The sequence below is a fragment of the Pituophis catenifer genome, unplaced genomic scaffold (genome assembly GCF_029215685.1).
Source record: "Pituophis catenifer annectens isolate HBS135680 unplaced genomic scaffold, rPitCat1.0.hap2 SCAF_22, whole genome shotgun sequence".
Taxonomy (NCBI): Eukaryota; Metazoa; Chordata; class Lepidosauria; order Squamata; family Colubridae; genus Pituophis; species Pituophis catenifer.
In genome coordinates, this window is record NW_027256902.1 from 502,253 (window position 1) to 513,233 (window position 10,981).

The following is a 10,981-nucleotide window of genomic DNA, read 5'->3' on the forward strand; positions in this document are numbered from 1 at the left end:
GGAAAGGAAAGGAAAGGAAAGGAAAGGAAAGGAAAGGAAAAGAAAGGAAAGGAAAGGAAAGGACAGAAAGGGAAAGGAAAGGAACGGAAAGGAAAGGAAAGGAAAAGGAAAGGAAAGGAAAGGAAAGGAAAGAAGAAAGAAAGGAAAGGAAAGGAAAGGAAAGGAAAGGAAAGGAAAGGAAAGAAAGAAGAAAGAAAGAAAGAAAGAAAGAAAAGAAAGAAAGAAAGAAAAGAAAGAGAAAGAAAAGAAAGAAAGAAAGAAAGAAAGAAAGAAAGAAAGAAAAGAAAGAAAGGAAAGGAAAGGAAAGGAAGAGAGAAGAAGGAAAGAAAGGAAAGGAAAGGAAAGGAAAGGAAAAGAAGAGAGAAGAAGGACAGAAAGGAAAAGGAAAGGAAAGGAAAGGAAAGGAAAGGAAAGGAAAGGAAAGGAAAGGAAGGAAGGGAAAGGCAGATAGAAGGACAGAAAGGAAAGGAAGGAAAGGAAAGGAAAGAGAAAAAAAGAGAGAAAGGAAAAAAGGAAAGGAAAGGAAAGGAAAGGAAAGGAAGAGAGAAGAAGGAAAGAAGGAAAAGGAAAGGAAAGGAAAGGAAAGGAAAGGAAGGAAAGGAAAGGAAAGGAAAGGAAAGGAAAGGAAAGGAAAGGAAAGGAAGAGAGAAGAAGGAAAGAAAGGAAAAGGAAAAGGAAAGGAAAGGAAAGGAAAGGAAAGGAAAGGAAAGGAAGGGAAGGAAGGGAAGGGAAGGAAAGGAAAGGAAAGGAAGAGAGAAGAAGGAAAGAAAGGAAAAGGAAAGGAAAGGAAAGGAAAGGAAAAGGAAAGGAAAGGAAAAGGAAAGGAAAGGAAAGGAAGGAAAGGAAAGGAAAGGAAAGGAAAGGAAGAGAGAAGAAGGAAGAAAGGAAAAGGAAAGGAAAGGAAAGGAAAGGGAAAGGGAAGGGAAGGGAAGGGAAAGGAAAGGAAAGGAAAGGAAAAGGAAGGGAAGGGAAGGGAAGGGAAAGGAAAGGAAAGGAAAGGAAAGGAAAGGAAAGGAAAGGAAAGGACAGAAAGGGAAAGGAAAGGAACGGAAAGGAAAGGAAAGGAAAAGGAAAGGAAAGGAAAGGAAAGGAAAGAAAGAAAGAAAGGAAAGGAAAGGAAAGGAAAGGAAAGGAAAGGAAAGAAAGAAAGAAAGAAAGAAAGAAAGAAAGAAAGAAAGAAAGAAAGAAAGAAAGAAAGAAAGAAAGAAAGAAAGAAAGAAAGAAAGAAAGAAAGAAAGAAAGAAAGAAAGAAAGAAAGAAAGAAAGAAAGAAAGAAAGAAAGGAAAGGAAAGGAAAGGAAGAGAGAAGAAGGAAGAAAGGAAAAGGAAAGGAAAGGAAAGGAAAGGAAAGGAAAGGAAGAGAGAAGAAGGAAAGAAAGGAAAGGAAGGAAAGGAAAGGAAAGGAAAGGAAAGGAAAGGAAAGGAAAGGAAAGGCAGATAGAAGAAGGAGCCCCACAGGCGGAATCGGAGGGAGGGGGTGAAGAAAGGGGGAGGGGTTCAGGTGAAGCCAGAAAGGACTCTGCTCGGAGACGATGACGCTCAAGCAGGGAGAATATCTCATTGGTGCAGCCGCTGGTTCTGGCCCTTCCCACCTCCAAAGTCCGAGATCGACGCTTCCTCCCCCCCAGTTCAGACCCCCGATCCCTCCTCTGGGGCTGGAAGCATCTGGCCAGGACACGCACAACACACACACATACACACGTACACGTTTCATTTCACAGATGAAGATTTCTGCCTAGGACGTGCCCAGAAAAGCGTAAGGACCAATGGGAATGCTCCCTTCTGCAGCGTCATCGGTCTCCGGGCAGAGTCTCCCTTGACTTCACCTGATGACAAAGAGTTGGGCGCAGAGAGAGGAGCGGAGAAAGGGGGGGAGGGGTGAAGAAAGGGGGGGTTCATGACCCACAAATTTCATCATTGGGAGTGCCCCTCCCCCACCCCCTGGGGGTCCCTGCCCTCCCTGCCCCTCCCGGAAGCTCCTGCCTTTCGCTCCCTTCCTGGCAAAGGCGCTGCCGGAGGGTCTGTGGGGTTTTCGGACCCACCGCAAATAAGAGCTCGGTTTTGGGTTCAAGAACCGCTGTTGGGGATGTCAATGGGGGGGGGGATAAGAAGGGGGGAAGCGGGAATCCCTGGCTGAGACTCCTGAAGGGAGCAAAGAAAGTGGAGGGTCCCGTCTAGGGCTGCCATGAACCCCCTTAAGCTGCTTCCCCCCCCAAAAATACCGAACAGATCCCCCCCCCCCAATTTCTCCGCTTCTCTCTCTGCTATGAACTCCCGCCTCCTTCAGGTGAAGCCACAAAGGACTCTGCCCGGAGACCGATGACGCTCAAGCAGGGAGAATTCCCATTGGTGCTCCCTCTGATTCTTGTCCTTCCCACCTCCAAAGTCCGAAATCAAAGCTTCCTCCCCCAATTAGAACCCCCAATTCCTCCTCTGGGACTGGAAGCATCTGGGGACACACACACACACACACACACACACACACACACACACACACACACACACACACACACACACACACGTTTCATTTCACAGATGAGGGTTTCTGCCCTGGGAAGAGGTTGGGGTGAGGCTGGATGAGAGGAGGGGAGTCGCCCCCCATAGCCAGGGAAGACTTGGGGGTCCTTTTGTTGGGTTGTTGTATATTTTATTCTTCTGCACTGAGCCTCCCAGGGATGTTGTGCATGAGAGGGGAGTCCAGTCAGTCTCATCCATCAATGAAGAGAAGGTGTCACTTCTGGGTGGCCTCCTGTCCAGGCGATCCCAATGAAGGAGGAATTTGCATTCCATCTGGGTCTCTGCCTGGAAAGAGGAGGGGGAGAGGAGAGAAACCCCTTCCCCTTCCTTTCCCTTTGGGGGAGTCTGGAACTGCAAAGGACTGAAGAGGAATCAGCCTGACCTGCTCAAAGCTTCAGAGGTCAAACCAGGGAGAAGGTTTCCCTCTTCAGAAGGGACCCCAAGTCTTCTGGCCATTCCTTGCTCTCTTTTCTCTCTGCCCCCCCCCCTTTCCCACTCCATCCGGTCTTTTCCTTACCTGCCCTTTTCCTCCCCCATCACCTGCCACCAGGTGTCCTCGGCATATTTGTGAATTTCCCTTACACAACTCTTACGCAGCAGAGCAAACCCCACCCAGACAGTCCACCTCAAAACCAACCCAAAATACCCAGGAGCTGTCAATCATCCCTGGAAAGATCGAGGTCCCTGCCACAGTTGAAGAAGAAAGGATCCAGCAGGACGGCCAGTCTGAGAGGTTTGAGGGAGGAAGGGAGGGGGAAGGGGCCTCTGCAGATCCCCAGAGCCGGAAGGTCTGGAGGGGAGGAACCGGGTCCACCTGAACTCGAACAAAAGGAGGATTTCTGCCCCCCCCCAAATCTGGGCACCTGCATCTTTTCTCTCCTCCCCCAAAGCAGAGGAAGCCCCTCCTTCTCCAGATGTTGCTGGCTACAGTTGTGGGAGTGAAGAAGGGCCCAGTTGTCTCAATCGTCTCCCCACACCTGCAACTTATACACCCGACCCTGAGATCAGGCTGGAGGGGGAGGTTCAGGAGCCCCCAGGCCTCATCCCAGATGTCGCCCACAAAGGCAGAAGGGAAAGGGGGGGGTCTGGCCTTGGGCATAGCTCCCCTCGCCCCTCCCTCCATTCGATTCTCAAGGTCTCCAAGGAAGAATCGCCCAAGTCTGGGCTCCATTGTCCAAAGGCATCGGAATGCAATGGGCTTTTGAGGGGCCTGGAGTCTCTCTGGAGCTGGGATGGGATTCTTTAGGAGGATGAAAAGCCTTTTGTCAAATTGTCCCTTCCTTGTGTCTCTTTCCTGCCTGATGTGGGCAGCAGGAACTGGCATGGGGGTCAGTGACGGGTGAGCCATTGGCCCTGCGCCCACCTGGCTGGACCCTGAGCTGAGAAGCTGGCAGATCATCAGGGAAGGACCTCCCCATCGCCCAAACCCCATGGACCCCTCCCTCCCTCCCTTTGGGGCAGGGCTGGTTAGCTGGCTCTATTTCAAGATGGAGGCTAAGAACTCTTGAGCCACGTCTTCATTCTTGGCCTTTTGCGGAGGGTTGGAGGGTTCTTCTGAGGGGCTTGTCCAGAGCAACAGAGGCAGGAGAAGACACACAAGTGGGAGGCCGCCACTCAGGATGACTCATTGCAGGGGATTCTTCCTCTTTCCTGGAACTGAGGAGGGAGGCAGGAAGTGGGAGAGGGGAAAGAGCTCCTGGGTGCAAACATGGAGTCCATCTCCAGGAGGGGATCCAGGAGGCGTCTTTTTTTATATATTATTGAAAAGTTTTACAAAAAACAAAAATTTTCTTCCCCCCATTCCCCCCACTCTTTCCCTCCCCTCATTCCCCCTCCCCCCCAGACTTCCCAGAGCAAAATACAAGGTATTTCATTTAACAATCATAAACTAGGTTAACCTACTTATCCTCAGACTACTAACTCCCCCCTGAAACCTTAACTCCACTATAGATAACTAAATATTTCTAATACTTAACGCTCAATCATAAGCTATATAATATTTTCTTGGCTGATACTTATTTTGAATATAGTCAGTCCATCTTCTCCATTCCGAAATATATCTTTCTTGTGTATAGTCCTTCAAGTACACTGAGATTTTCGCCATTTCTGCTAGGTTCGTTACTTTCAGTATCCACTCTTCAATAGTAGGCAAAGAGTCCTTCTTCCAGTATTGCGCTACCAACAGCCTAGCTGCTGATAATAAGTTCAAAATCAATTTAGTCTCTAATACTGTACAGTCCGTAGTTATACCCAGTAGGAACAATTGAGGAGTAAATTTCAACCTTCTTTTCAAAATATTCTGCATCACCCACCAAATTTTTATCCAAAATGCCTTGATTTTCTTACAGGTCCACCATATATGATAATAGGTTGCATCATTACACTCACCTCCAGGAGGCGTCTTAATCTCGTCCCTGGGATGGATTTCCTCATCTTGGCAATTTCAGATAGGTTCAACTACAACTCCCAGAATTCTCAGCAGAGCTTTGATTGCATCATCGTGGATGCTTGTGACCTATGGGCCACCCAGCCCTGGGCCTTCTTGGAATTGTAGTCGACGCACCTGCCGGATGATGGAAGGGAGAAGGGGGCTCCTGGAGGCCATCCACTCGTGTGCCATTTGCGGACTGGATTCAGGCAAAACATGTGGACGTAAACCCAAAGGAACCAAATTGTGGGCTTCCTATGCTGTTTAATCCAGTGTTTGTCAACTCTGGCAGCTGAAATTTATTAATTATTAGTTTTAAATTTCTTGAATTAAGCTGGAGTATAAAGAGGAAAAAAAGGTAAGTATAGAAAAAAGACCATTGTGCCACAAGACACAAAGACACACACAGAGAGTTCACAAATCCTTCATAGATGCAAGATATAAAGGTTTTTGCAAGAGTTTCAGGAAAGGATACCCATAGTTATAACAACCAAAGCCCAGATGACATCTTGAAGAAGCTGCAAGTAAGAGCAGGATTTCCTTCAGGAATCAGGCCCACAGATTTCTCCTTCCAAGGTTGGAGATCAAAAGGCAGAGAGGCCATTTCTGTGCTCTCTCCATCAAGATCCAGAGAGCTGAGATGCCCTTCAAGAGGAGAGGGGCCTGGGCAGTTCCTGGGAGCTACCGGTCCATGTGAAAGTCCAAGGATCTGCTCACTAATGTTGAGCTCCGCTGTTATTTTAGGTGTTCCGAGGCTGCAGCAGCAGACACAACATCAAAGGTTCGGTCTCCGGTCTCCAAACGGAGCCGCACCAGTGTTTGCAAACACATCTGGGTCTTTCTCGGAGGAAGGTGGACTTGTTGCCAAGCATGAATCAGGACCAGGCATTCATTCACATCTGGAGGCCATCAGATTTGGGCAGGCTGTTCTAATTCATTATCAGCAAGTAACAGAGACTTAACAGCAATGAATGAACAGGCCCCTGTCCAGCAATTAAAGGTTGGTTCTGCCCTATTTATGAAATATGATCACTGCAACCTCAAAGTGATGGTGCATTTCTTTACGACACAAGAATTCTTCCTTTATCTGAGGAAAGTATTCACTACATGGGGAACAGTCAACTCTATCATATGTCTTTTTAGTCCCCTTCTTGGTAAATCGAATTGCATCAAATCAAGTTTATTACATCAAAGACCAGAGATCAGAACAAATAAAAACACTCAAGGAATATCCAGTTAAAAATTCTAGAATGAAATAATAAACAGATAAACTCTATATTAAAATTACAATTTGGCATCCAAATCAGTTACACATGGCCTAAGGATATTATAATATCACTCCTTAAACTGTGAGGCCCATAGTCATTAAATGCAAAGGAGGAGTAATGCAAAAGGGTTTGCTACTTTAGTTGTGTAAAATAGCTATGGTGGATTATTCTGTGTTTCCCATGAATCCCCAGCGCTGCTGCAGAGAATCTAACCACCTTTGCTGTAACCACAGTCTGTTCCTCCTTAAGCAGCCACTGGAGCTAAGCAGCGTCAGAATGGCCAGGATTCCTATTGGTTATTGGTTTAAAATATCTCCATAGAAAGAGCATCACGTCCAACTGTCTGTCCAGGAGAGGGTGGAGGATTGGGGGAGGGAGGGAGGGAGGGAGGTGGGGTGGGGGACTTGCTACCTTGTGTGCCAGGTGAGTCTGGCCAGAGCCGGATCTGGGAGCCAGAACTGAGCAGCCGAATAGGCTGAGCAGTTGGGGGCCGAACAGCCCGCAGGAGAGGAGGAGAGAGGAGAGCAGCCAGAAGCTGGAGGGGAGCCCAGGGGTCCCCAGGAGAGGCCGAGGGGGAGCAGAGACCCCCAGAGGCCACAAGGCTGAGGGAGCAGGGGGGCAGAATGGGAGGACAGGGCTGGGTGGAAGGTCTCGGAGGCAGGGAGAAGTTCCTGCTGCTCCAGAGCCTCTCAGGGAATCTGTCACAGCCTTGTGCAGATACAGGAATTTCTCCTCTCACAAGGAGGAAGAGGGTTTTTGTTTTTTTTTAATCATCCCTTCCAATTTAACTCACTCCCTTTTTTGCAGCCTTTGGAGGCACCAGTGGGGGCATCGGAACCCCTCCCAGCCCTGGGACACAGCAGGTTTCCCTGTTTCTTTGGGAAAGATTCCTTCCCCACTCAGAGTCTGCTGGAGCCCCATCATCCACTTCCCTCCCTGCCTAGGATCAGCTGAATTCCTCCATTCAGACAACAGAAAAAAGGGAGTTTGCACAGAACCTCTGGGTCAGTCTCCATTCTTCCACACAGAGGGTCCCACTCACTCTGCAAAGCCAATTTCCCCCTCAGTTCCTGGATACCTCCAGACATCGCTCAGCTGAGCTCACAGCAGGGCCAGGGGGGCTGAGAAACTGGGACGGAAGGGACCACAAAGCTTTCCAGCCACAAGAGACACTTAAACACAGATTGTGGCCTCACACACACTCCTCAATGGTGCCTTTATGTGGGAGTGGGAAGGGTTATGGGCTCAATCTCTCAACACTCACCCTATAGGGCTGCCCCATCTGTTGTCTCTGGTGGCAGATGGAAGATTGTGAATCCCACTCCTGACACCAGTTTCTGTGGAATCAAACACAGAAACCAAAAAACCAATAATCCAGGTTAACGGCAGTTGTTATTTATTCAGTGTCCACTGGAGGAATTTCTCCCCAGAAAATAGTGAGAGGAAATCTTTACAGACAGAAGGATGCACTCATATTTATACATTCCAGGAAAGGAGGAGAAAATGACAATCACACATATGCATATTTCATTTAATAGATGATGTAAGCATGAATATTCAGAATTAGGGAGACTCAAGTTACCTCCCCAGCCTTGTATTGTTGCTACCCTCAAGAAAGAGTTATTGCGTAAACAAAAAGAAACGTCTCAGTTGCCACAGCAGTTTGGGTAAAATGTACTGAGAAATGAAAGCATCAACCTTGCTCCATACATTCCTTCTATATTTCTGTCTTGCTAAGATGCTCGCATTTCTCCAAGAAATTTGCCTCCTCACAATCTTCCACACACCCTTTATTTATTTCAAGAAAAATAGTTGGCCCACTCATGCAGGGAGAAGAGCTTGGACCATTTTCTACGTTTGGACTGTGGAAAATGTTAAAAGTTAAAATTCCTCAGTCTCACATTTACACATTTCTTCTGGCTGTAAGCTGTGAAGAATTCAATAATTTCCAAATTTGAAACATATACATATGATTTTCATTGACTCCTGCATACTATCTAAACGGAAAGAATACCTCCTTTCTAATAAAAGAACCGTTAACAATTCTTCCAATATCACATTTGTGTTATATCTCATGTTTTTACATTTGTTCTGGCCATGAGCTGCTCCTTTGTGTTGAGGTCTGGCCTCAGAAGGATAATGTAGCACTTGGGGATGAAGATGCAGCCCAGCAGACCAGCACTGGAGGCCAGGATGGAGAAGACCTGCACAGCCACCATGGATTTCCCTTTGGTGCTCAGGTAGATGGGCACAAAAGTCACCCAGACACTGCAGAAGACCAGCATGCTGAAGGTGATCAGCTTGGCTTCGTTGAAGGCCCCAGGCAGGTTCCTGGCCAGGAAAGCCACCGTGAAGCAGATGGCAGCCAGGAAGCCCATGTAACTGAGGGTGACGTAGAACATGACAACGGCCCCTTCGTTGCATTGCAGGATGATCTCTCCCGGCTGGGAGTGGAGGTCAGAGTCAGGGAATGGGGGAGAAACTCCCAGCCAGGTGGAGCAAATGATAATTTGGAGAGCAGAAGAAGAAAGGATGATGGAGTTGGCCAAGCTCTTCCCTAACCATCTCTTCACTCGGTTTCCTGGTTTTGTGGCAAGGAAGGCCAGCACCACCATGATGGTTTTGGCCAAGAGAGAAGAAACAGCAACTGAGAAGATGACGCTGAAAACCGTTTGTCGAAGAAGGCAGATGGCTTTCCTTGGTTGACCAATGAAGAGAAGAGGAGACAAGAAACAAAGCAGGAGGGAGACCAGGAGGATGTAGGAGAGGTCCCGGTTGTTGGCTTTGACAATGGGAGTTTCTCTGTATTTAATGAAGATGATTAAAAGAAGATCTGTGATTAGGAAGAAGAGTAGAGCAAGAGAGACCAGGATGATGCCCAGAAGTTCTTCATAAGACAGGAAGGTTATGACTTTGGGGATACATTGGACTCTGGCCTCATTTGGGTATTTCTCATCTGGACACTTGATGCATTTTTCCATATCTGAGAAAGCAAAAAAGCAATATTTCTTTAATATTCTATCCTTTTATCTTACAGAAAATACCTTCTTTGGATAACAGCTGATACCACAGGCATTATCCAAGAAGTATTTCTTTACTATTTCATTAAAAAGAACATAAGAAGGATATTTATTTTTCTTTAAAAATGTAGCTAGGTATATGAAGTTGAGGGAAGTCCTAGGGTGTTAATTCTTTCCAGTGTAATGTGTAGAATCTTCATAGGAACCTACATTATTAGAGGTTAATAATGAATCATATAATCTTTTTAGGCAAACATCCTGAGTCCTGCCACATGGCAGTTAATATCCTGGACTTGGAGGATACCTACAGCATCTTGTAACATCTGGAAGCAATTAAGGAGAAACTTCTTATCAGTGACAACAATTAACCAGTGGAACAGCTGGCCTCCAGAAGTTGTGGGTGCTTCAACATTGGAGGTTTTTAAGAAGAGACTGGACAATCACTTGTCTGAAATGGTATAGGGTCTCCTGCTTGAACAGGGGCTGGACTAGAAGACCTCCAAAGTTCCTTCTACTCTATTCTGATTGATTGATTGATTGATCTATATGTTTGGAAGACTATTTGTGTAATGAGTTCCCCCCATAACGATCCACAGCACCAGATTATGGCCCAGTGACACCTTCTCAGTGATCCTCAAGGGGAGGATTCAATATACAGTGGATTGCAAGGTCTTTCAGAAGGTGGACCTGAAACAATTCATCTAGTTTCAAAGATCTCAGATGTTCCTGGAAAGGTAAACTTAGCAGCACATATCCAAACTAAAAAGCAGGAGAGATATTTCCTCTGCTGTTAGTAAAGCTTGCCCAGTCTGCCACCCCCTCCTCCCATCTCTTTCCCAGCCCCTCCTTCCAAGTCTTTTTGATTTAATTCTGTTTAGATAAGAAATTGTGCAAGTTAAAAATAAAAAACCCATATGAGCTTCGATCTGTCTTTTAACTTGCACTTTCATGAAAATCAGCTGGAGGGATCCAGTTCCACAAAGCCTCCCATTTTCCTCAGTGTGACCCACCTTCCTGAGTGGAGAAGGTCCCCTCCGGACAAGGAACGCAGTCGTAGCAGCAAACTGGCTCTCCTTCTCGAGCCCTCTTGACAAATCCAGGATGACAACTTTCCACACATTTGGACTGCGGCAGGGACTGAGCAGAAGAAAAGGAATGCCAAAGAAAAGGTGTTAGGACTCTCCGTCCATGGAAAATGGAGGGAGAAATGGATGGAGACAAGTAGCCTCTGGTCTTCACTGAGGTAAATATGAAATCTCTGACTACTTCTAAATAGATGCAGGAGGTATAACAACTGGCAGATTCTTCATGTAGTTCCTCCCTTTTGCTTTCAGAATTTAACACTGCAGCAAAGGACTTTTCTATTTAATGTAGTCTAGAGGGATGGAATTGAAAAAAAATTTAAATATGATGATATATTCTTATTAAAACTGAGGAGAAAGTTTACTGTAAAAGATTTAGGAAATTTTATTCTATTAGGTTTTTTAATATGAAATTAAACTGTGATGAAGAAAGAAACCTCTGACCAGTAAGATCTTGAAAGGTTTCCATAAAACATGGTAAAGCCACTCCACTTAGGTCCCATCTGTTGAAGAACTTCCATGAGATGACACCACCTGGCATGGGAGGCCAACCACCCTGGAGACTCTAGGCTTTGCCCACTTGAAATGGGACCTCAGGCTTTGGAAAAGAGAGAAAAGACAGCAAAATTTCTCCCACCTTATTGAGCAACTTTAGCCATGAAAGAAC

General features: G+C 46.4%; 1 protein-coding gene across 1 annotated transcript; it reads right to left on the bottom strand.

The window, feature by feature from the left end:
• Positions 1–8,329: 8,329 nt before the first annotated feature.
• On the bottom strand, positions 8,330–10,363 carry LOC139326267 (vomeronasal type-2 receptor 26-like; the record flags this gene model as incomplete). The annotated part of the gene is made up of 2 exons (XM_070956423.1): positions 8,330–9,195; positions 10,243–10,363. Coding segments are annotated over 2 exons (987 nt in total), but the record flags the coding sequence as incomplete, so codon positions are not given.
• Positions 10,364–10,981: the final 618 nt, after the last annotated feature.